This window comes from Gopherus flavomarginatus, chromosome 4 (genome assembly GCF_025201925.1).
Source record: "Gopherus flavomarginatus isolate rGopFla2 chromosome 4, rGopFla2.mat.asm, whole genome shotgun sequence".
Taxonomy (NCBI): Eukaryota; Metazoa; Chordata; order Testudines; family Testudinidae; genus Gopherus; species Gopherus flavomarginatus.
In genome coordinates this window covers 113,231,861-113,257,507 of record NC_066620.1, presented here as the reverse complement: position 1 = coordinate 113,257,507, position 25,647 = coordinate 113,231,861, and the positions used below count along the sequence as shown (strand labels likewise).

Below are 25,647 nucleotides of genomic sequence, written 5' to 3'. Positions count from 1 at the left end.
TGGACCGAGGCAGAGCAACGCAACTGAGACTGGCTCAACCACGCAGCAACCATGCTGTGAGATGAAGAGACTGCAGGTCTGGATGGTGAAGCCTGCCGAAGTCCTGTGTTATGAGATCCGGCCAGAGTGGCAGGGGAATCGGGTTTGCCACTGAGAGGTCGAACAACATGGTGTACCAGTGCTGCCTCGGCCATGCTGGAGCAATCAGGATCAGGTGGGCGCTGCCCCTGTGGAGCTTGAGTAGGACTCTGTGGACAAGCGGAAATGGTGGGAAGGCATAGAGTAGGTGCCTCTTCCACAGGATCAGGAATGCATCTGAGAGGGAGCCTGGGGAGCGTCCCTGGAAGGAGCAGAACACCTGGCATTTCTTGTTCTCTCGGGAGGCAAAGAGGTCTATGTGGGAAAACCCCCACTTCCGGAAAACAGAATGGATGACGTCTGGAAGAATTGACTATTCGTGAGACAGGAAGGATCTGCTGAGGTGATCTGAGAGAGTGTTCTGGACTCCTGGGAGAAAAGACGCTACCAAATCGATCGAGTGGGCTATGTAAAAGTCCCAGAGGTGGAAGGCTTCTTGACAAAGGAGGGAGGAGCGTGCTCCGCCCTGCTTGTTTATGTAAAACATGGCCGTTGTGTTGTCCGTGAACATTTGATACACAACGGCCTTGGAGATGGTCTCGAAACACCTGGCATGCTAGATGGACCGCTCTCAGCTCCCGCAAATTGATGTGTAAGGCCAGCTCTTGAGGCGACCAGAGGCCTTGAGTGTGAAGCCCCTCGAGGTGGGCACCCCAACCCAGAGATGACACGTCCGTGGTTAGGGCCATCCAGGGTTGCGGTGGGTGGAATGGCATCCCTGCACAGACTAGAGTGGGGTTTAGCCACCAGGTTAGGGAGCCCAGAACCTTCTGAGGAATAGTGAGCACCGAGTCCAGGCTGTCTCTGTGTGGTTGGTATATTGAAGCAAGCCAGGTTTGAAAGGGACGGAGACATAGCCTTGCGTGCTTGGTCACGAAGGTGCAGGAGGCCATGTGACCTACTAGGCTGAGGCAGGTGCGCACCAACATTGTCAGGAAGGTTTGAAGACCTTGAATAATTGAAGCCACTGTTTGAAAATGCGACTGTGGGAGGCAGGCTCTGGCCAGATTGGAGTCCAGAACCGGTCTGATGAAGTCTATTCTCTGCATGGGTGTCAGAGCAGAGACTTCTCTGTGCTGATTATCAGGCCTAGGCTCCCGAAGAGGTCTTTGACGATGCGCAGTGCTGCGACACTTGTAACTGAGAAGTCCCTCGAATGAGCCAATCATCGAGATACGGGTAGACGTGTACCAGATGACACCGGAGGGAGGCGGCGACTACAGGTCAAATGGAAGTACAGTGAACTGAACGTTGATAGTTGATCACAAAATGGAGGTACCGTCTGTGGGTGGGTGCGATGTGGAAAGACGAGTCCTTCATATTGAGGGCGGCATACCAGTCTCCCGGATCCAGGGACGGGATAATGGTCCCCAGGGTTACCATGCGGAACTTCAGCTTTATCATGAACTTGTTGAGCTCTCGCAGGTCTAGGATCAGTCATAGACCTCCCTTTGCCTTGGGGATTAGGAAGCAGCGGGAATAAAACCCCTTGCCCCTCATGTCTTTTGGCACCTCCTCTATGGCTCCCGTGGCTAGGAGCAACTGGACCTCTTATAAGAGGAACTGCTCCTGAGAGGGGTCCCTGAAGAGGGACGGGGAGGGAGGGTGGGAAGGCGGGGTTGAAACAAACTGAAGGTGGTATCCCACTTCCACTGTGCGCAGGACCCAACGATCTGAAGTTAGCTGGGACCAGGTGGGGAGGAATTGGGAGAGGCAGTTGAAAAAGGGAGGAGAAGGATCCGGTAGAGCAACTAGTGGGCCGCCCTCGGGCGTCCCAACAAAAGTTCTGCTTGAGCCCCGCTGGTGGTTTAGGGGGCGCCTGATTTTGACCTCCTTGAGGGCCAGACTGCCTCCGATGATTCCCTTTACCACACCTTCTGCTAAAGTCCTGAGACATGGCCTAGGTGGGCTGTAAGGGTGATGTGGCTGGGGCCGGAAGGTCCTGCGTTGGGTCACTGGCGTGTGCATACCCAGCGAGCGCATTATAAAGCCATTGTCCTTCAGACTTTGCAATCTGGGGTCAGTCTTATCTGAGAACAGGCCCTAGCCTTCGAAGGGCAAATCCTGAATAGTTTGTTGTACTTCAGGGTGAAGGCCTGATACCTGGAGCCAGGAGATAAGCCTCATCGTCACTCCTGACACCAGAGTTCTGGCTGCAGAGTCCGCTGCATCCAGAGAGGCTTGGAGGGAGGTTCTTGCTACCTTTTTACCCTCTCAAGTAGGACCGTAAATTCTTGACGGGACTCCTGGGGAAGAAGCTCCGTAAACTTCCCCAAGAACACCCACGTGTTAAAGTTATATCTACTTAGGAGGGCTCGTTGGTTTGCCACCCTAAGTTGGAGGCCCCCGGGCGAGTATATTTTGCGGCCTAGGAGGTCCATGCGCCTAGCCTCCTTTGACTTAGGAGCCGGGCCTTGCTGGCCATGATGCTCCCTTTCGTTCACCGATTGCACCACTAAAGAGCAAGGAGGTGGGTGAATGTAGAGATATTCATACTCCTTTGAGGGGACCATACATTTTCTCTCTACGTCCCTTGCTGTAGGTGGAATCGAGGCTGGGGATTGCCAAATGGTGTCCGCGTTAGCCTGTATGGTGCGGATAAACGGAAGAGCCACTCTAGTAGGTGCATCAGCTGATAGGATGTCCACGACAGGGTCCTCTATTTCAGGGACCTTCTCCACCTGTAAGTTCATATTCTGAGCCACTCGTCTCAAAAGGTCTTGATGGGCCCTGAGATCAATTGGTGGAGGGCCTGAGGAGGATGTTCCCGCCACCGCCTCATCAGGTGAGGAGGAGGAGGAGAGGCCCAGGACCAGGGGGTCCTGTGGAGGCTTCTGTACTTGAGGAGCATCATCTGCGTTAGATGGAACCTGGGTGTCTGCAGATGGTATCGGAGCCTCATCAATGCCCTTGGGAGAGGGGGCGGGGGCGGCTTACTGTCATCTCTGGTACACGGTGTTCTGACGGGGCCGACCGTGGAGCCACTGATGGAGCACCTTGGGCTTGCTGGTATGCCCATGGTTTCCAGAAGGACCAGTGATGAGGCCCTTGCTCGTGGCTCTGGGTCTCTGGAAATATATGGCTGGGGATGTCAGAGTCACACTCCTGAGGATAGGATGCGCTACCAGCCTGCGATGACACTGATGTGTGTCTGGATGGCCATGGTGGTGCCGATAGGCCCTGGGAGGGTGCCACTGTTCTGGATGCTCGATCCCGGGGCGGTACCGGGGAGTGGTACTGGGAGCTATAACGGTACCCCAAGCGAGACCGGGACCTTCTACCATAGCGGTGCTGGGAGGTCGACCGGGATCTTGAATCCCTTCGTCTGGAGCGACTGCAGGATACACGGTGCTGAGAGCGGTGCCGTGAGTCAGATCGATACCGGGAGTATCTGGCCGGTGAACGAGATGTCGAACGGTGCCGCGAGTGTGACTGGTACCGCGATGGAGAGCGGACCCGGGACTGCGAGCAGCACCGGGAGCGGGAACAGCGTGATCTAGAGCGACTGTGAGACCGTGATCTTGAACAATGTCTCTCTGTTGGACCAACGGAAGGTGGCCTTACTAGGGCCGGTTTCCCGATGGTTTGTATGACCCGCACTGGTGGTGCTGGGGGTTGAGGCCGTGTCGGCTCCGTCATGGCGATGAGGTCCCTTGCCGTGGAGAAGGTCTCCGGTGTAGAAGGGAGGGCAAGCTCAACCACAGCATGAGCCTGGGAGCTGTCAGGCACCGGGCTCAATGGCCCTTGTGGGACCGGAATCAATGGTGCCGCGCTCAGTAGCTGCAATCGGAGGTGCCACAGTTGACGGTGCTGTGGCAGATGATGGTGCCGGACGAACCGTCTTCGAAGAGCGCTCCTTCTGTACAGCTGAAGCAACTGGAGTGCTATGTTGCTTCCTGGGTCTCAGGGACAGGGAGCGGTGCTGAGCAGATGTCGGTGCCGGGGCTCCTTCTCGGTACCGGAGCGGTCCAGGGCTGAAGGGGCACTCCTTACAGAAGCAGTCTGTTGGGTGCTCAGTACCGACGCTGCAGGACTAAGTGCCAACTCCATGAGGAGCTGTTTCAATCGAAAGTCCCGCTCCTTCTTCGTCCTTGGTTTAAACGACTTGCAGATGCGGCACTTATCGGTAAGGTGGGACTCCCTAGGCACTTGAGGCAGGAGTCGTGGGGATCCCCTATTGGCATCGGCTTTTGGCATGCCGAGCACGGTTTGAATCCCAGTGCCTTGGGCATGGGCCCGTACCGGGGTGGAGGAAAAGGGCTAATCCCTGATCCCCCCTTAAACTATATACACTAACTATAAATACAATAACTAATACTAACTGTAACTACAAGAACTCAAACTATACACACAATAAACAGCAAAGAACTACAAGTAGCTAGGGACGTGGAGATCAGCAAAGCCGCGCTCCACAGTTCCAATGACCGTCACGGGCAGTAAGAAGAAACTGAAGGGCCGTTGGGTCGGCAGGGGTATATATCCGGCGCCATAACAGTGCCACTCCAGGGGGCACCCCAGCCAACCCACCGAGTGTTGCTAGGGTAAAAATCTTCCGACAAATGTGCATGCGGCGCGTGCACCCCTAATTGGAATCGATATGAGCAAGCACTCGAAGAAGAACAGTACCTTCAGCAGCACCTTGAGCTTTTTATTGCCTGAGGGAGTAGGGGCTGACACGGGCCTCTAAGCACTCACCGAAGTGGGTAGGGTTTGGCTGCTAGTGCCTCCAGAAGTACTAAGGCTTGGTGTTGGCTCTGACACTCTTTGTGAGCTCTTGGAATGAAGGTGCTGCAGACTGTGCACGATGCAGGAGAGTATTCCTTCCCCCAAGAAAGCCAGACACTTGGTATGGGCATCCAAAGTGGAAATACAGCATGACAAAAGGCACAACTCTTAAATCCTGGTCTCTTCCACTTCAGATCTGCCACAGACACCTGAACTGAGGTGTCAGAACTAATAAAAACTAAAAAAAGAAATACTTTTAAGAAAGAAAACAAATAAGCTAAAATTTCTAATATTAATTCTAACTAAAAAAAATCTAACTAAGACACTGAGTCCTCAAACAGGATGGATCAATCTGGAGAGGTTCTTTGTCTTTCTGCTGCTGTGTTTGGAAGGAACTGAGGTGGCTGGAATGCCATGACTCCTTTTTATACCCTCCTGCTCAGAACATTCAGGAACAATGAAGGCAGGGGAGGAGGGGGCATGAGCAGGCTCTGGAGGAAACTGTTCTGAAATGGTCCACTATCAGGAGCTGCACTCCAGCACATCCTATGAGTAGGAACGTGCACGGGCTAGCCGAAGAATAATTGAAAATGCATGAACGACATTATCCTTCCATGCTGTCTCAATAAGGTAGTCACGGCTGTCTTAAGAGATCATGAATCTTGGCATCCAGTCCACATTATGTATTTTCAAGGATTCTGACCCACAGATCAATCTCCTGAATCCTGCCTGTGTTTTTTTCTCTTATGACTGAACTCTTGTCTAAGACGTGAATTTTTGTGTGGAATAACTTCTCAATCTCTTTGCAGCTATATTTACATGCACAACTGGCTGCTTTCCTGTTTCTTTCAAGATGGCACAGGAGCTTGAGAAGAATGTTGTTTTAGGCTCAAAAGCAGCTCTCCCCATGATGTTAGAAAAGGCAAAACATCAGGGAGAAAACTAAAGGTTTAAAAAACCCTAATGTGTCCCTGAGAAAGGAGCATTGTACAAAACTTGCCTGCCCATCTTTTCATTTAATCCCCTTCACTTCTAAATTAGCTCCTTCCTGTCAAGGTGCAGCAGCAGACTTTGAGCTGCAGTGTCTCTCTCTCTCCTAGTATCAGGTTCAAATATCCTCAGCATCCTCAAAGCCTGAGAACTAACCCTCTCTGCAGTGCTACTGCCTGCCCAAACAGGACAGTAATGACATGGAATCATAGAACTGGAAGTGACCTTGAGAGGTCATCTAGTCCAGTCCCCTGCACTCAAGGCAGGACTAAGTATTATTTAGACCATCCTTGACAAGTGTTTGGTCCAACCTCCTCTTAAAAATCCCTAATGATGGAGATTCCACAACCTCCCTAGGCAATTTATTCCAGTGCTTAACCACACTGACAGTTAGGAAGTTTTTCCTAATGTCCAACCTGAACTGCCCTTGCTGCAATTTAAGCCAATTACTTCTTGTCCTATCCTCAGAGGTTAAGAATAACAATTTTTCTCCCTCCTCCTTATAACAACCTTTTATGTACTTGAAAACTGTTATGTCCCCTCTCAGCCTTCTCTTCTCCAAACTAAACAAACCCAATTTTTTCAATCTTCCCTCATAGGACATGTTTTCTAGACCTTTAATCATTTTTGTTGCTCTTCTCTGGACTTTCTCCAGTTTGTCCACATCTTTCCTGAAATGTGGTGCTTGGAAGTGGACACAATACTCCAGCTGAGGCCCAATCAGCACAGAGTAGAGTGGAAGAATTATTTCTCGTGTCTTGCTTACAATACTTCTGCTAATACATCCCAGAATGATGTTTGCTTTTTTTGGAACAGAGTTACACTGTTGACTCATATTTAGCTTGTGACTCAGTATGACCCCCAGTTCCCTTTCTGAAGTACTCCTTCCTAGGCAGTCATTTTCCATTTTGTATGTGTGCAACTGATTGTTCCTTCCTAAGTGGAGTACTCTGCATCTGTCCTTATTGAATTTCATCCTATTTACTTCAGACAATTTCTCCAGTTTGTCCAGATTATTTTGAAATTTAATCCTATCCTCCAAAGCACTTACAACCCTTCCCAGCTTGGTATAGTCTGCAAACTTTATAAGTGTACTCTTTCTGTCATTATCTAAATCATTGATGAAAATATTGAACAGAACCGGACCCAGAACTGATCCCTGCGGGACCCCAGTTGTTACTTCCTTCCAGCATGACTGTGAACCACTGATGATTACTCTCTGGGAATGATTTTCCAACCAGTTATGCACCCACCTTATAGTAGCTCCATCTAGGTTGTATTTCCCTAGTTTGTTTATGAGAAGGTCATGCAAGACAGTATCAAAAGCCTTACTAAAGTCAAGATATACCACATCTTCTGCTTTCCTGCTACCCACAAGGCTTGTTACTCTATCAGAGAAAGCTATCAGGTTGATTCGACACGATTTGTTCTTGACAAATTCAAGGTGATTGTTATTTATCCTCTTATTATCATCTAGGTGTTTGCAAATTGATTTCTTAATTATCTGCTCCATTATCTTTCCGGGTACAGAAGTTAAGCTGACAGGTCTGTATTTCCCCGGGCTGTCCTTATTTCCCTTTTTATAGATGGGCACTATATTTTCCCTTTTCCAGTCTTCTGGAATGTCTCCCATCTTCCATGCCTTTTCAAAGATAATTGCTAATGGCTCAGATATCTCCTCAACCAGCTCCTTGAGTATGCTAGGATGCATTTCATCAAGCCCTGGTGATTTGAAGACATCTAACTTGTCTAAGTAATTTTTGACTTGTTCTTTCCCTATTTGAGTTTCTGATCCTACCTCATTTTCACTGGCATTCACTATGTTAGACGTCCAATCACCACCAACATTCGTGGTGAAAACAGAAACAAAGAAGTCATTAAGCACCTTTGCCATTTCCACAATTTCTGTTATTGTCTTTCCCACCTCCTGAGAAGCATGCCCTTCAGTCCCTCTCATGTTTGGAGTGGCATCTCTGTGACACTCCTACTCCCTGCTGCACAGGAAGAGAGATTGCTAGAATTTAAATTCTGATGACTCAGGCATCCAACCGCTTTCTGAACTTCAGCTGAACAGTTTCTTAGGCTCTTTATTTCCCTCATATGATCCAGCATCTGAATCAGATTGCTAAGGTGACCTACTCTCATGATGTGTTTATTTCTCATTTACATGAACATTTTATACCTAGTAATGCCCCCCAAACCCTGAATTAGATCATATTCTTTGTGAATTCTTATTTTATAAATCCCTGGTCCTACATTACTTTGAAGAACTAAAAAAAACAAACCACCTTTGCTGAAGTTTTAATTATGCAGTTCTGTGGTCCGAGTCCTGTCTTTAAAAAAATGTATCAAGTTTGTGTGTACTCCTACTAAACCATGCATTTTCTTCTTGAACACAATCCTGTTAATACAATTATGCTCAAAATGCAACCTCATATTGTGTCACAGTGCAGTTTTATAGCCCCTTTTCTTATGGCACATGAGCATTAAGCAAACTTACCCTTCACCATTTCTTTCTAAATCTAGACACAAAGCTAGAGCCCTAGCAAAGAGGGTTTTGAGACGTTAAAATTAGAGATATAAAACCATCTCTAACACTCGAGCATAGGTTATTATATGATCAGCTCTCCCTTTCTGTAGAAGATTTGCATTTATGTATTGGCTAACAAAGTTAATGATAAGGAATGTAAGTATTTTCCAGGTATTCTTCAAAAATAAATGAATGCAAATATTTCAAATAATGGTTAGGATAACATGAAGATGACATGGAAAAACAAGTATTTAAAATCCACATGGAAGATCTTGTGCAAAATGTTTAGATCTTATTTATTTCAAAGTTTCACGCATTGTATAGCTACACACGCACACACACCAAATGTAATAATGAAAGATGCTGGCTTCTTTGTCTTCCTTACATGTGACAATCTCATTCAATTTACATTAATTAATTCTTAGAAGGTGCAAAAAGTAGTTGGCAGCTCATAACAATATGGGTTAATCAAAAGAACTGAGGGATGTTTCATGGCAATCCTGCACCTCTGGATTACAGCTCAATTCCTTTACACTATACTCCTTACAGTATCTCTGTAACATACCTATGCAAAAAAGTACAACAAACCATTATTTCCTTTTCACTTTATTTTTCTTCAACACTTCTCTAGACCAATTATCCTAAATTTAACTTCTTTTTTTGCTGTCTCGTTTAAAAGAACAAAACAACCTCCCCTTCGCCACGCCCCCCCCCCCCCCCCAGGACAATATCTCAGTTTCCTAGGAGCAGTTGTAGAAATAACACTGCAAATTGCTTTGAATGATTTGTTGCTTACTGTGTCACAGGTGAGTCTATATCTGTGTCATGCTCTGAGATAAATTTCAGGTCCCCTGACTTGGTGATGACTGCTGACATCTGCAAAATAAAACAAGCAGGAAGGTAGAAAGAAGAAAGACAATGGGGCTAACACATGTACATTGAAAAGCCACCAGCTTCCTGAATAAGGAGAGAATATACCCAGTCTGAAAAAAGAATGTCTATCAGCCATGAAGTGTTCACTCCTATGTGGTTAAAAACAAGGAAACAGCCCCCTAGTTTAACAACTCCTTGCAAACAAAGACAGTTTTCAGGTGTGTGGCAAAAACGACGGGTTATGATTCTTTGCTTGAATGAATCTTAAAATGCAAATAGTCTGTAAGGGATTAAATTTATTTCAGCTATTGAATTAGTAACTAAAGAATGCTGAGGAGTCATCCCATCACAACTGTAACTAGTGCAAAAGCTGCCTGCTTCACTTCATAGGGGTTTTGTTAACCGAGCCTTGCAGATTTTGTTCAAAGTGGTTCAAATCCCTTCAGGTTTGTTTGGAGGTTAGGGTTCGGACAAACTCAAAACTCAAAATGAATCCGTGCAAAATTCTCTAGTTTTCTATGAAACCAGTGAGTGCCAGCCCAGTTTGCACTTCACATCCATAAACTTCCTGTACTCTAATAGGACTGGGATGCTCCTTTACCACAAGAACTCCTCTTAGGAGTGGGCAGGAATGGCTCAATGTGGCTTGCAACTTCCTCCACCCAAGATCTGAAGTCTTCCACGGCAGAGGACTCTACTGCCTGCTCTTCCTCCTGGAGTCTTCATAGGTCTCTAGTGGCCACTCTTTACTGTTGAATTTTCATGATGGAGAGAAGAGGGCACAACTAGAAAGCCTGCTGCCTCACTCTCTCTCCTCAAATCTTACTCAGAAAAGGTGTCCTGGTATGCAACACATGCATCTCACCATGCAGCACTTACTTCCACAACTGAAGTACTGAGCTTTAGGCTAAGCCTATACCACAGCTCAGGTAGATGTACACACGCTAGTTCTGATCAAGCTCGTGCACGAAAAACAGCAGCATGGTCATGGGCAGCAGCTTAGGCTAGCCACCTGAGTATGTACCGAGGATTTCAGATGGTACTTGAGCAGCTAGTTTGAGCCACTGCAGCCACACTACTATTTTTAGCATGCTAGCTCAAACAGAGCTAGCACATGTACATCCACTGAGCTCTGAATTACCATGTTCAGCTGCAGCATAGATGTACACTTAGGGTAATTCCACATGACAATCACAGGCGTCACTGCAGCTTGAGTAGAAATACCCTTACTAGCTTGAATCTAGCAGTGACGATGCACTGGCACAGGCTAGCAATGTGAATACATACCCAGGGTTCCAGACAGGGTTGTACACAGTGAAGCTAGTGTGGGTATGTTTACCTCAGCTGCAGTTGCATCTCTGTTTGCAGTTAGACACATTAAGGCCTAAGAAGCTCCACAGTGGTTAGCTAAAAAAAAACATGCAAAGGAGTTTGGGGAATCTTTTGTTCCATGCGTAACACCACAATGGTGGCAACGGGAAGCTTTCTTGTCTCTCTGCTGCAGGTTGACAGGGCTCTACACCCTAGAAAAATCTTTCTGGGATGAGATGGGTGTGCAGAAAGACAACAGGACTAACAGGCGAATCTCTGAAAATTGGATAGTGCTCTCCATGGAGATTTTCAGACACTGGAGCCTGAAGGAGGGAGAAAGGTTAAGTTGAAAACATGATATTTTCTAAAGCTAAGAAGTTTTTCCAGGTAGATTATGAGAAGCGTGGACTTAAAGTGAACTCATCCAATAAAACCTGAACCAAGCTTATGATTTTTTAACAAAACTAACTTATGTTTTGAGTTCAAAATGAAACTAAGTAAATCCCATTCCATTGGGTTTTATTTTGGACATTTCAAATAACTCTAGTTCTTAAATTCACCCACCACAACCAGTGATTTACACTAGAGATGGAATTACCCAACTACTCTTATCTGCTCGTAAATCACACATTTCACTCTCAACCCTCATCACTCCAGGAAATAGCCAGGTGCCATTTTCTCTGACATTACTCTCTTTGAAATCCTCTCTCTAGAACTACCAATAGTATGAAGGGAAAAGGCCCTTCAGATCCTCCTGAGTGGCTGACAGTGATGTAACTACTGGAAACAGCACTCTCAAAGTCAGCAAGCACCTTCTGGGAGAGATGTCAAGAAAGGACAACTGCTTACAGCCTGCCAACTGGTGATTAGCGTTTGTATGGGCTAATAGGTGAGGTATATCATGGCCATGCCATCTCTAATTTAAACACATAAGAGAAAACAAATATTGCCTTCAAGGCAATATGATCTTATTATAAAATACAACTTAGGCTAGCTTCACTATTATAAAATGAAATAATAATAACAATGCTTTACTCTTCAATAATTTCATAGCATTTAAGGCAAGAGGAAAACATTATATCACCCAGTCTGATCTATTGTATATCACAGGCCCTTAAATGTCACCCTGTAGTGAGCTCAATTACTAGCGTTCGGCTAAAGCATATCCTCTAGAAAAGGGATTCAGTCTTGATTTGAAGACATTAAGAAATGGAGAATCCACCTTCCCTTGGTAATTTGTTCCAATGGTTAATCACCCTCAGTATTAAAAATCTGTGCCTTATTTCTAATTTGAATTTGTCTGGCTTCTGCTCACCATTGGCTCTTGTTATGCCTTTCTCTACTAGACTGAAAAGTCCTTTTGTAGTTAATATTTTCTCCCCTTACAGGTACTTATTCAATGTAGCCAAGTAACTTCTCAATCTTCTTTCTGATAAGCTAAGCAGATTGAGCTCCTTTAAGTCTGTGAGGCATTTTCTCCAGCCCTTGAATCATCTCTGCGTCTCTTTTCTGCACCCTCACCAATTTTTCAAAATCCTTTTAAAATGTGGATTCGAGAGCTGGATACAATAGTCTAGTATCAGTCTCACTAGTGCCATATACAGGGTTAAAATCACCTCCATACTCCTACTCTCTTGCTTATACATTCAAGGATCACACTAGCCCTTTTTGTCTCAGCATCACACTGGAAACTCATGTCGAGTTGTTTGTCTTTTATGACTCCTAGATCCTGTTCAGAGTCACTGTTTTCCAAGACACAGTTCCCTGCTCTATAGAGCTGGCCTGCATTCCTTGTTCCTAGATGTGTAACTGCATGTGGCTGCATTAAAATACAGGTAACTCTATGACTGTGCTGTCCTCGCCATTATTTACCATTCTTCTTCGAGTGATTGCTCATATCCATTCCAGTTAGGTGTGCGCGCCGCGCGTGCACATTCGTCGGAAACTTTTTACCCTAGCAACTCCAGTGGGCCGGCAGGTCGCCCCCTAGAGTGGCGCCGCCATGGCGCCTGATATATACCCCTGCCGGCCCACCCGCTCCTCAGTTCCTTCTTACCGCCGTGTCGGTCGTTGGAACTGTGGAGCGCGGCACAGCTGTCCTCCACGTCCCTAGCTCTCCTTGTTCTACTGTTTATAGTTGTAGTTAGTAGTTAAGTGTAGTTATTTAAGTAGTAATATAGTAAATAGTGTAAATAATATTTGTAAATATTTGTTAGCTGGTTTGGGCTGTAGCCCTTCCCGGCACCGGGCTCTTGCCTGGTTCGCCGGGCTTCAAGCAATGTGCGGCCTGTAAGAAGCCGATGCCGACCAGCGACCCCCACGACGCGTGCCTAAAGTGCCTGGGGGAATCGCACATATCGGACAAGTGCCACATTTGTAAGGCTTTTAAGCCTAGAACAAAGAAGGAGAGAGACCAGAGACTTAGGACTCTCCTCATGGAAGCGGCACTCGACCCGGCAGCTTCGCAGACTGTCACCTCGACACCGGCACCGGATCGCGCCGGCACCGGAAAGACTCCCCGGCACCGACCTTCCCCGGCACTGGGCACAGAAGCAAGGCCCTCGAAGTCTGCAACTCCATCCAGGCAGACTCGAGTGGAGCGCCCGGCACCTACATCTGCCGCGGCGCTACCGACAGGGATCCCGTCGACTCCGGGCCCGGAGGGTCCGTCGAGTCCGGTCCCGCCAAGCTCCCACATAAGATCTGGGGTTGAGCTATTGGCCCCATCGACGCCGGAGACCTTCGCCTTGGCACGGGACCTCATTGCCCTGACTGAGCCAACTCAGCCTCCACCCCCGGTACCTCCGGTGCGGGTGGCGTCCAGAGGCAAACCAATGATGAGAGCGCCGTCTCGGGACTCACGCTCGCTGTCGAGGTCCCGGCACCGTGGTCGCTCAAGATCCCGCCGCCGCTCGCAGTCCCGGCACTGCTCCCCTCGGCGGTACCGGTCGTACTCGCGGCACCGATCGGCCTCCAGACGGTCCCGGTCTGGTTCCAGCCACCGATACCGGCACCGGGACTCTAGGAGCCATTCCTGCCGTCGATCAGCGCCCCGGTCGACCTCCCGGCACCGAGCTGGTGGCAGGTCCCGGTCCCGGTCGACCTCCTGGCACCGCGTCGGCGGCTGGTCCCGGTCCCGATCCCGGCACTGAGTCCAAGACAGACCCCGGTCCCGATCCCGGCACTGGTATGACTCCCGGTACCGGTCCCCGGCACCGAGAACATCTTTGGCGCCAGGACGCGGAGACTCTTACCAGCCGCGGTCGGCCCCTCCATGGCCTTCCAGACAGCCGTCGGCGTCGTCGCAGGCTGACAGTGTATATGCGCTGGGCACTGACAGACAAGCGGCCCTTTTCCAAGACCCTCCGCAACAGGACCAGGGACCGCAGCAGTGGGGGTTCTGGACACCCTGGGCGTATCACCAAGCCCAGGGCCCCCAACAGCTTCCTCCTGGGCCTGCGACGACAGAGCACAGGGCGCCGGAGGTGTCGTTGTCTCGCCCCCCCCCCTCCCCGGATGGGGAGGACGGGTCAAAACAACAAGACCCTGAGCTCCCTCCGGAGTCAGAGGCGAGGGCTGAGGCAGACCCCCCGCTGGACACTCTCTTGCCGGGGGTCTCCTCATCGTCTTCTCCCGATGAGGCGGTGGCAGGCACTTCTTCCAATAGCCCTCCTCCGCTAGATCTCAGGGCACATCAGGACCTCCTCAGGCGCGTAGCACAGAACTTGAGCCTGCAAGCTGAGGAGGTCTCTGAGATCGAGGATCCCGTCGTCAGCATCCTCTCCTCCGATGCTCCCACTAGGGTCGCCCTGCCCTTTATTCGGACGATCCAGGCCAACGCCAATACGATCTGGCAATCGCCGGCCTCCATCCTCCCTACTGCACGGGGCGTTGAAAGGAAGTACATGGCCCCCTCCAAGGGCTATGAGTACCTCCATGTTCACCCGACACCATGCTCCCTCGTGGTACAGTCGGTGAACGAGAGGGAGCGTCATGGGCAGGAAGCCCCAGCCCCCAAATCCAAGGAGGCCAGGCGTATGGACCTCCTCGGCCGCAAGGTCTATTCGGCGGGGGCTCTTCAGCTCAGGGTTTCCAACCAGCAAGCCCTTCTTAGCCGCTACGCCTTTAACTCTTGGGTGGCAGCGGATAAGTTCAAAGAGCTGTTGCCACAGGAGGCGCGTCAAGAATTTGCGGCGATTCTTGACGAGGGCAAGAAGGTCGCAAGAACCTCATTGCAGGCCTCCTTGGATGCTGCGGACTCGGCTGCCCGTACCCTCACCTCGGGGGTGACGATGCACCGCATCTCCTGGCTTCAGGTTTCTGGCCTTCCACCGGAGCTCCAATATACCATCCAGGACCTCCCGTTCGAAGGCCAGGGCCTGTTCTTGGAGAAAACAGACCCCAGACTGAAAAGTCTCAAGGACAATCGAGTCATTATGCGCTCCCTTGGGATGCACACGCCTGGGACGCAACGCAGACCCTTCCGGCCGCAACAACAGCAGCAGCGCCGGCCGTACCCCCAGTTCCGCCAGCGGCAGGACCTTAATAGGCGCCGCGGCAGAAATGGCAGGCGCAAGCAGTGGGGAATCAAGGGGGGCAAAACCAATGCTCCTCTAAAGCCCCACCTGGACCCAAACCTTCGTTTTGAAGGTGCGCCCGAGGGCGTAGTACCAGTGTCCCCCATGGATCCTTCCCCCCCGTTTTCCAACCGCCTTTCATTTTTCCTCCAGGCGTGGACCCAAATAACATCCGACCGCTGGGTCTTACGCTCGGTGCAGACGGGATACCATCTGCAGTTTATATCTTTTCCTCCCTCCCGCCCCCCACCCTCGTCCCTCTTCAGGGACCCCTCTCACGAGCAATTCCTCCGCCAGGAGGTGCAGACGCTCCTCGACAAAGGAGCTATAGAGGCGGTTCTGGAGAACGAGAGGGGCAAGAGGTTTTATTCCCGCTACTTTCTGATCCCCAAGGCCAAGGGAGGCCTCAGACCTATCCTCGACCTGCGAGAGCTCAACAAATATCTAGTAAAGTTGAAGTCAGCATGGTATCCCTGGGGACCATTATTCCATCCCTGGATCCTGGAATGCCGCCCTCGAGATGCAGGACGCTTATTTTCATACTGCCATATGGCCACACCACAGATGTTTCCTTCGGTTCGTGGTCGACCGCCGTCACTACCAATTCACAGTCCTCCCGTTTGGCCTCTCTACGGCTCCGAGGGTATTCACAAAATGCATGGCTGTCGTTGTGGCACATCTTCGGCGCAGTCGCATTCACGTGTTCCCTTACCTCGACGATTGGCTAATTCGGGGCACGTCAGAGCTGCAGGTCCGCAGCCACGTCCGCAGGATCACTGGTCTGTTTGCTACCTTGGGCCTCATGATCAACGTGGACAAGTCCACTCTGCTCCCCTCGCAGAGGGTGGAGTTCATTGGGGCCGTCCTGGACTCCACCTTGGCCAGGGCCCTTCTACCGTTGCCCAGGTTCCAGTCGTTGTCGGCGATCGTTCAGCGCTTGCTGGCAGCCCCCCTGACATCGATACGGACATGCCTAACCCTGTTAGGCCATATGGCGGCCTGCACGTTTGTGACAGGGTATGCACGGCTCCGCATGAGGCCCCTCCAGTCTTGGCTCATCGCACATTACCGGCCGGCAAGGCAGTCACTAGACACGCTTATCACAATCCCCCAGGGGGTGTTGGATTCCCTCAGTTGGTGGCTAGACCAGTCCGTCGTGTGTGCGGGGCTCCCATTCCACCCACCCCAGCCCTCGGTGTCCCTAACGATGGACGCCTCAGATCTCGGCTGGGGGGCCCACCTGGGAACCCTGAGGACACAGGGCCTGTGGTCCCCGCAGGAGGTGGAGCTACACATCAACATGCGGGAGTTGAGAGCGGTCCGCCTTGCTTGTCAAACGTTCTGTCACCAGCTTCGAGGTCGTTGTGTCGCGGTATTCACCGACAACACGACGACCATGTACTATATCAACAAGCAGGGCGGCACCAGATCCTCTCCCCTATGTCACGAGGCGATGCGACTCTGGGACTTTTGTATAGCCCACTCCATTCACCTGACGGCTTCCTTCCTCCCCGGACTACGGAACACGCTGGCGGACCGCCTGAGCAGATCCTTCCTCATGCATGAGTGGTCCCTCCACCCAGACGTCGCCCTCTCGATCTTCCAGAGGTGAGGTTGTCCCCGCGTGGACCTCTTCGCGTCCGGGGGAACAGGAAATGCCAGGCGTTCTGCTCCTTTCAGGGCCGGGAACCCGGGTCTATAGCGGACGCCTTCCTTATTCCGTGGACGACCCACTTGTTCTACGCGTTCCGAGGTCCTTCTGAAGGTGCAAGGGCCCGCGTGATCATGGTAGCCCCAGCGTGGCACAGGCAACATTGGTACCCCATGTTGCTGGACCTGGCCATAGCCAACCCAGTTCCCCTGCCCCTTCACCCGGACCTGATCACCCAGGACCACGGTACTCTCTGTCACCCGGACCTCCAGTCGCTGCACCTAGCAGCGTGGCTCCTGCGTGGCTGACCAGATCCGAGTTACGCTGCTCCACCCCGGTACGTGAGGTACTCTTGGGCAGCAGGAAGCCTTCCACTAGAGCGATGTACTCGGCCAAGTGGAAGCGTTTCTCCTGTTGGTGCACGGAGAGGGGTTTCCTCTTGATGGAAGTTTCGGTGGCCAATATTTTGGACTATATTTGGTCCCTCAAGCAACAGGGCCTGGCTATATCGTCCCTTTGGGTCCACCTGGCGGCTATCTCCACCTTTCACCCAGGTGGGGATGGCCGCTCCGTTTTCTCTCACCCGACGGTGACTAGATTCCTTAAGGGGCTGGAACGTCTATACCCTAATGTCCGACTCCCTGCCCCTACCTGGGATCTTAACCTGGTTTTGTCTCGGCTCATGGGGCTCCCCTTTGAGCCGTTAGCGACTTGCTCCCTGCTCTATCTTTCTTGGAAGACTGCCTTTTTAGTAGCCATTACCTCAGCTAGACGGGTGTCGGAACTCCGGGCTCTCACGGTAGATCCCCCGTATACGGTCTTCCATAAAGATAAGGTGCAGCTGAGACCGCACCCTGCCTTTCTCCCCAAGGTGGTCTCAGCCTTCCACGTCAACCAGGAGATCTTCCTCCCAGTTTTTTTCCCGAAGCCTCATTCTTCACGCAGGGAGCAACAACTCCACTTGCTTGATGTCCGTCGGGCTCTCGCGTTTTATGTGGAGAGGACCAAACCGTTCCGCAAAACCCCCCAGCTTTTCGTGGCAGTAGCGGACCGCATTAAGGGGCTTCCCATTTCCTCGCAGAGGTTATCCTCGTGGGTAATGTCCTGTATCAGGACCTGCTATGACTTGGCTCACGTTCCTACGGGCCGTGTGACTGCGCACTCTACCAGGGCGCAGGCGTCGTCGCTGGCTTTCCTCGCCCGTGTGCCCATCCAGGAAATCTGTCGGGCAGCGACCTGGTCATCGGTCCACACCTTTGCTTCCCACTACGCCCTGGTCCAGCAGTCCAGAGAGGACGCGGCCTTCGGATCTGCAGTGCTCCATGCCGCTACTTCTCACTCCGACCCCACCGCCTAGGTATGGCTTGGGATTCACCTAACTGGAATGGATATGAGCAATCACTCGAAGAAAAAAAGACGGTTACTCACCTTTGTAACTGTTGTTCTTTGAGCTGTGTTGCTCATATCCATTCCACACCTGCCCTCCTTCCCCACTGTTGGAGTAGCCGGCAAGAAGGAACTGAGGAGCGGGTGGGCCGGCAGGGGTATATATCAGGCGCCATGGCGGCGCCACTCTAGGGGGCGACCTGCCGGCCCACTGGAGTTGCTAGGGTAAAAAGTTTCCGACGAACGTGCACGCACGGCGCGCACACCTAACTGGAATGGATATGAGCAACACATCTCGAAGAACAACAGTTACAGAGGTGAGTAACTGTCTTTTCTGCCAGTCTGTGTCATCCACAAGTTTTATCAGCAGGGATAATAAAGCTTTCCATCAATAATCTTGAAGTCCTACACACACATTAATGACTTAAGCCTCACAACTCCCCAGACAAGTATTATCATCCATATTCTGAAGCTGGGGAAACTGAGGTACAGATGTTAAATGACTGGCCTCAAGGTAAGTCTGTGGCAGAACTCTGGGTCCCAGTCCTGGACTTAAATCAAACTACTAGATCATGCTTCCTATAACATGAATTAAAGCAAAGTAAACAGACATGTAAGCTCCTACTTCTACGGCTTGATTCTGCTCCCTCCATGTCAATGAGACTTTTACTATCAACTTAAATGGGAGCAGTATCAAGCCCCTAATGGCCAAAGAATTAATGTATGCACACTGCTAACAAGAGCCATGTTCAGACATGAGCTATCATCACACATGATGACCAGTGGAGACAAGATCACAGCGTTAGAAAATACCATACCTAGCCAGTGTATGAATGTATAAGAGTACTGGTTATGACAGAAAAAAACCTCTCTCTGTTAAATTCACACATAAATCTACATTAACATAATACAAAATTTCGGATTGTACACAAAAGGAGGAAACATACTGTCACTGTCTGATAACGATATACAATGGAGTGCAACTATGAGTGATTACTACATTTTTCAACGTTCACACCCTCCTGCTGTTTATTTTTTCCTTTTTACACCCCCTTTTCTTGTAGTTAGAACTGGACCAGGACATTCTCTTGGAGTTTCTCACATGAAAAGTTAAGGCTTTTCATCTTCTATATTTTCAAAAAGGGAAAATACAGACAACAATCTTTAATAACGGAATCTCTCTCTTAACTCTGTTAATACTGCAATCAAACATCTCACTTTACAAGACAGGAGAACCTGACTAAACTGCACTGCAGCAAAATGTGAACCTAGTCCAAAAACTGATAGTTGAGTTTTTCAAAATGAAATAGCCAAATGAGATTCTGCCAGAGTCACAACTCGTGCAGGTAATATCTAGTCCTCCAGGAGACATGGGGCAACACCCCCATCACCTCCTGGTGGCTTATAAATATATATTAATTCTAATTAGCCTGCAATGCTGATGTCTCTTCCTCAAACTCAAACGTCTCTAGGATAAAACTTCACCAATCTACAATGGGCCTTTCCCCTGAGTGTTGACCAGTGACGTTCTATCATATTTCTGTCTGATACAGTATTCTTCATATTTTTAAAAATCACATTTTGGTTAAACTTAAAAGCTGAGTAATCTGCAAGCGAGTGGTCTTCCTGTTGTTCCTGGGGAATTAAAAGAGTTCTGTGCTGGTGAGGACTAGCTGATGGTACAAAGAAAACAGATAAATCCTGTGATAGTAAGGATTATAATTATGGGATATGCAAATACACTCAGATACTCCCACTTGCCAGTGGAGTGATCCTGGATTTGTTTAGTGTTTACAGAATCATAGAAATTCTAAATAGAGTGTAACACTAGAGCAGTTCCTATTTTAGAAAGGAAGTTATTGGCCATGCAGAGGAAGCACATAATGAAAACTTGTGTTAGGCATAAGCTGTTTTTTATTCTTCTTATAGAAACAAGGGGGAAAGCATCAATAATCAATTAAAGCCTATTCCTTATCACAGACAATTCCAATAAGGTACTTTTAAATTTTCTTCCAGAAATAATAGCGAACAGTATTAAGGTTGTAAAGTCGAGTACTCAAAGGTTAGGAAATGCTAGAATGAAGGCCTTAATTCCACCCCCTTGTGCAAATGCATTCGAGTAGTTTTTCATTACATGATCACGCACCATTTTTTCCAACAGGACTCCTGCCTCATTCAGTGCACAGGCTGAGCAGTGCTCACTTAATAAGCAGCTATTCAACATTTTGCTTTATCTTCATTATTCAGAATGTGGCCTTAGGCCTTATTTACTGCATATTATTCAAAGCCTGCTATGAAGTCCGAACGATTAATTTCCTAATTGGCTTTTTCATGGTTCTCATCACTATAGGATCCAAGTGCTTCATAAACACTAATTTATTCATCTTCACCAAACACCTTGAGGTGAGATGGTCGTGTCCCCATTTTACAGATGTGCGCTGGGGCACAGGGAGATTGAAGTATCAGAAGTATCCATTAATTTTGGGTGCCCAATTTGAAATGTCTATGACCTAATTTTCCCAGAGATCTTACTGTTATATTGCACTTCATATATTCAAGCATAGCTCCCACTGACTTCAGTTGCAGCTGTGAGTGCTCAGCATTTCTGCAAATCAGACCCTCAAGCCTCAAGTCAGGCACCCAGAAAATTAGGAACATACATTGAGTGACCACCCATTGGAAAGTATGGTTTAAGTGTCTTGCTTAGCATCACAAAAGAACTCTGGCAGAGGCAGGGACAGAATCCAGTTCTTCCAGGGCAGCATTCAACTGCCTTAAGCATGAGACCATCTTTCTTCTTCCTGCAATACTCTCCCTCATTTGTTATACATCTTCCAACTTCAGAAATCAATGAATACAGGGCCCACAGACAACATCCATCCTGTGCAGTAAATATGGCTGAAGTCGTGCGGAATAAATACTAGAGACTAATAGACTGTAAGGCCAGAAGGGACTTTTGTGATTACCTAGTCTGACCTCCTGCACAGTGCCGGCCACAGAACCTCACCCATTCACTCCTGTAATAGATCCATAACCTCTGGCTAAGTTACTGATGTCCTCAAATCATGATTTAAAGACGTCAAGTTACAAGGAATCCACCATTTACTCTAGTTTAAACCTGAAAGTGACCCATGTCCCATGCTGCAGAAGGAGAAAAACAAACAAAACACAAACAAAAAACAGAGCCACTGCCAATCTGACCAGGGGGAAAATTCCTTCCCAACCCCAAATATGGTGATGAGTTGGACTCTGGGCATGCCAGCAAGACCTACTAGCCAGACACCTGGGAAAGAATTGTCTGTTGTTACTCAGAGTCATCGCCATCTATTGTCCCATATTTGGCTGTTGGGGATATTTGTTACTAGCAGTAGCAGATCGGCCACCAACCATTATAGGCAGTGTCATCATATGATCCCTTCCATAAATTTATCAAGCTCAGTCTTGAAACCAGTTAGGTTTTTTGCCCTCACTGCTCCCCATGGAAAGCTGGTACAGAACTTCCCTCCTCTGATGGTTAGAAACGTCCATCTAATTTCAGGCCTAACTTTGCTGATGGTCAGTCTATATCCATTTGTTATTGTGCCAACACTGGTGCTTAACTTAAATAACTCCTCTCCCTCCCTGGTATTTATCCCTTTGATGTATTTATAGAAAGCAATCATATCTCTCCTCAGCCTTGGTTTTGTTAAGCTAAGCAAGCCAACCTCCTTAAGTCCCCTAAGGTAGGTTTTCCATTCCTCTGACCATCCTAGTAGCCCTTCTCTGCACATATTCCAGTTTGAATTAGCCTTTCCTAGGGCAGGTTTACACTACAAATTTATATCAGTGCAGCTGCGGTGCTGTAGTACATCTGGTGAAGACAGTCTAAGCCGACGGGAGAGAGCTCCCTTGTCGGCTTAATAACTCCACCTTCACAGGAGGCGGTAGCTATGTCAGCTGGAGAAGCTCTCCCACCAGCCTAGAGCTGTCTACACAGGGAGTTAAGGTCGGCATAATTATGTCGCTCAAGGATTTTTCACAGCCCTGAGCAATGTAATTATAACAAAGGTCTCACCTGTGTCTTGTACAACGGTAATAACACTTTCCTATCTTAACTGGCAATACCTCACCTGAGGCATCCTACGATTGCATTAGCCTTTTTCATGGTTGCATCACATTGGCGGCTCATAGTCATGCTGTGATCAAACAATATACCCAGGTCTTTTGCCTCCTCTGTCGCTTCCAAATGATTTGTCCCCAGCTTACAGGAAAAATTACTGTTAGTCCCTAATTGCATGGCCTTTCACTTTGTACTTTTAAATTTCATCCTATTTCCATTACTCCAGTTTTTGAGGTCATTCAAATATGCTTGTGATATTCCGCTCCTCCTCCACATTGGCAATACCTCCAGCTTTGTCTCATCTGCAAATTTTATTAGTACACTCCCACTTTTTGTGCCAACATTATTAATGAAAATGTTAAATAAGATTGGTCCTAAGATTGATCCTTGAGGAGTTCTTCTAAAAACCTCCTTCCAGTCTGACAGTTCACCTTTCAGTATGACTTCTTGTAGTTTCTCTTTAACCAGTTCCTTACCCACCTCTTGATTCATATATTAATCCCCATCTTCTCTAATTTAACTAACAATTTCCCATGTGGAACTATATCAAATGCCTTACTGAAAATCAGGTAGATTAGATCTACTGCATTTCTTTTGTAAAATATATATATCAATCCATCTTCTCAAAGAAAGAGATCAGGTTGGTCTAGTCGATCTACCTTTTGTAAAACCATTTTGTATTTTATCTCATGTACCTGTATGTTCTTAACTATTTTCTCTTTCAAAATTTGTTCCAATACCTTGCATACAACTGAGGTCAAACTAACCTCATGTAATTAAAGACTTTATTACTGTCTCCACAAAATGCTTTCAAAACTGAGTACTCTGTAATCAGTCTCCCTGTTGTTCATGAGAAATTAATGAGGTTCCGTGCTGGTGTGAGCAGGTAAAAAATAGCAGTGAAGATGTGGCGGCATGGAATATGGCATGGGCTACCAATACGAGTATGCACACACACTGAAAAACAAATTCCATCATACGGTATCATAACACTTCTGTAGTTCATCAGCAGGTTTGGGACATTTAGATACAGAGCAAAGGCTTCTGCCACTTCAGCTAAGGGTGTAACTGATAGCAGCACTACAGTGTCATCTTTTACGGGGACCAGCACTAGAGCGGGATAAGACACACATTTTGCCAATAGGTTTCACAGATAGTTGCTGAGAGCAGAGGAAGAGACTCAAGGATCTTATGCTCCATTCCAGGCTCTGTAGGGGAACATCCTCTAGGGGGCACAGATTCTTCTGCCTGTTTTCCCCAAACTTGATCTCTTCTGTCCCGTCCCCTCCAACTTGTCCTTGTCCCAGTCTCTTTCTCTTCTCCGCATCTGGCACCTTGTCCCACTCTTCACTCCTCAGGTCTCTCATCCCACCCCAGTGCAAGTCTCCTTGCTCAACAGACCCATCTCCCCCTCTTGTCTCCTCATCCAATCTGTGGCTCCTCTCTCCCTACTGGCTTCCATGCCCAGTCTTCCTCCCTGGGCTCCTCATCTAATCTCAGATTTTCCCCTGCCCTGACTCCATGTCTCAGTCTCTTTGCCCAGTCTGCAACAGATCTGCCCCCATACTACAGCTCCCTGTCAGATTCTCCTTCCCCTGCCACCACCTACCTCCCACAACTGGTTCCTAGTCCAAGTCTTCTCCTCCAGGGCCTTCCCAGTCTTCACCTCTTCCCAGATCCAACTCTAATCTCCTCATCTGGCATGAGTGTTACTCCTATCCCCACCAAAAGCCAAATAGCTCTTGGTCCTATCCCCATTTCCTTCACTAGCTCCCAAACTCCCCAAATATAGCTTCCAGTCCCAGCTGCTCGCCCCGTGGCTCACAGTCTCTTTGCCCAGCCAGTCCCAGTCGATCCTCTAGCTCCCAGTCCACTGCTTGACCACCAAACCTAAATCACTGTTTCTCTCCCCCAATCACCTAGGAACATGGAACGCAGACCAGATCCCTACTGATCAAATTTGAAGATGACACAAAGCTAGGAGAGTTGTCAACACTTTCGAGGAGAGAGCTAAAATTCAGAGGGATCTTGATAAGTTGGAGAACTGGGCTATAGACAGCAAAATGAAATTCAACGAACAAATGTAAGGTCCTACACTTAGGGGAGAAAAACCAAACGCACAAGTACAGAATGCAGGATAACTGGCTTGGCAGCAGCATTGCTGAGAACAATCTGGGAACTGTGGTGGATCACAACCTCAACACGGAGTCAGCAATGTGATGTGGTTGCAAAAAAAGTAAATGCAATTTTATGATGCATTAACAGAAGTCTAGCATGCAAGTCATGGGAAGTGATAATACCACTCTACTCAGTTCTGGTTAGACCTCAGATGAATTAATGTGTCCAGTTATGGTCAGCAGTGTATAGAAAGGATGTGGAGAAACTGGAAAGGATCCAGACATGAACGACAAAGATGATCAAAGGGATGGAATACAAGCCATATGAGCAAAGGCTGAAGGAACTGGGTATGTTTTGTTTGGAAAAGAGAAAATTGAGGAAGGACATAGGAACATAAGAATAGCTGTATGGGTCAGACCAAAAGGTCCATCCAGCCCAATATCCTGTCTACAGACAGTGGCCAACGCTAGGTGCCCCAGAGGGAGTGAACCTAACAGGTAATGATCAAGTGATCTCTCTCCTGCTGTCCATCCCCATCCTCTGACAAACAGAGGCTAGGTATGATAGAGGTTTCCAAATACTGGAAAGACAGCCATAAAAAGAAGGAAAAAAGTTGTTCTCTTCTTGCCACAGAGGGCAGGACAAGGGGCTCATACTACAGCATAGCAGATTTAGATTCGGAGGGATAGCCGTGTTAGTCTGGCTCTGTAAAAGCAGCAAAAATTGCATCTGACGAAGTGGGTTTTCACCCACGAAAGCTCATGCTCCAATACGTCTGTTAGTCTATAAGGTGCCACAGGACTCTTTGCTGCTTTTACAGATTTAGATTAAATCTCAGGAAAAACTTCCTAACTATAAGAACAGTAGGGCAATGGAACAGACTGCCTTGGGAGGTTGTGGAAGCTGCTTCACTGGAGGTTTTCAAAAGGAGGCTGGATAGCCATCTATCTTGGATGGTTCAGACACAACAAATCCTGTATCTTGGCAGGGGGTAGATTAGATACACTTGTGGTCCCTTCTAACTCTATGATTCTGTCCCAGTCTTATCAGACTTCTTGTCCCAAACTATTTCTTCCCTCCCCACAGTTTGGCTTTTGTCCCTTCTATATTTGAATCAGACAGCTTTATTTTTCTCACTGCCTGAGTGCCAGTAGGGGGTCACTGAGAGCACAGGATGCTTTTCAGTTCCAGTACTCAACCCCACCCTAGGTCAGAACAGCTGGGAGCAGCCATTACAGGGAAAGTCCTT

General features: G+C 48.4%; 1 protein-coding gene across 5 annotated transcripts in view; it reads right to left on the bottom strand.

Annotated features, from left to right (window-relative positions):
* The window catches only part of AHI1 (Abelson helper integration site 1), a 197,158-nt gene that overhangs the window by 5,375 nt on the left and 166,136 nt on the right, over positions 1-25,647 (bottom strand). For all 5 annotated transcript variants that reach the window (XM_050949466.1, XM_050949471.1, XM_050949469.1 and 2 more), the window contains one exon: positions 9,180-9,259. In XM_050949466.1, coding sequence (XP_050805423.1) covers positions 9,180-9,259 — 80 coding nt within the window. The remainder of the gene's footprint in view (positions 1-9,179; positions 9,260-25,647) is intronic.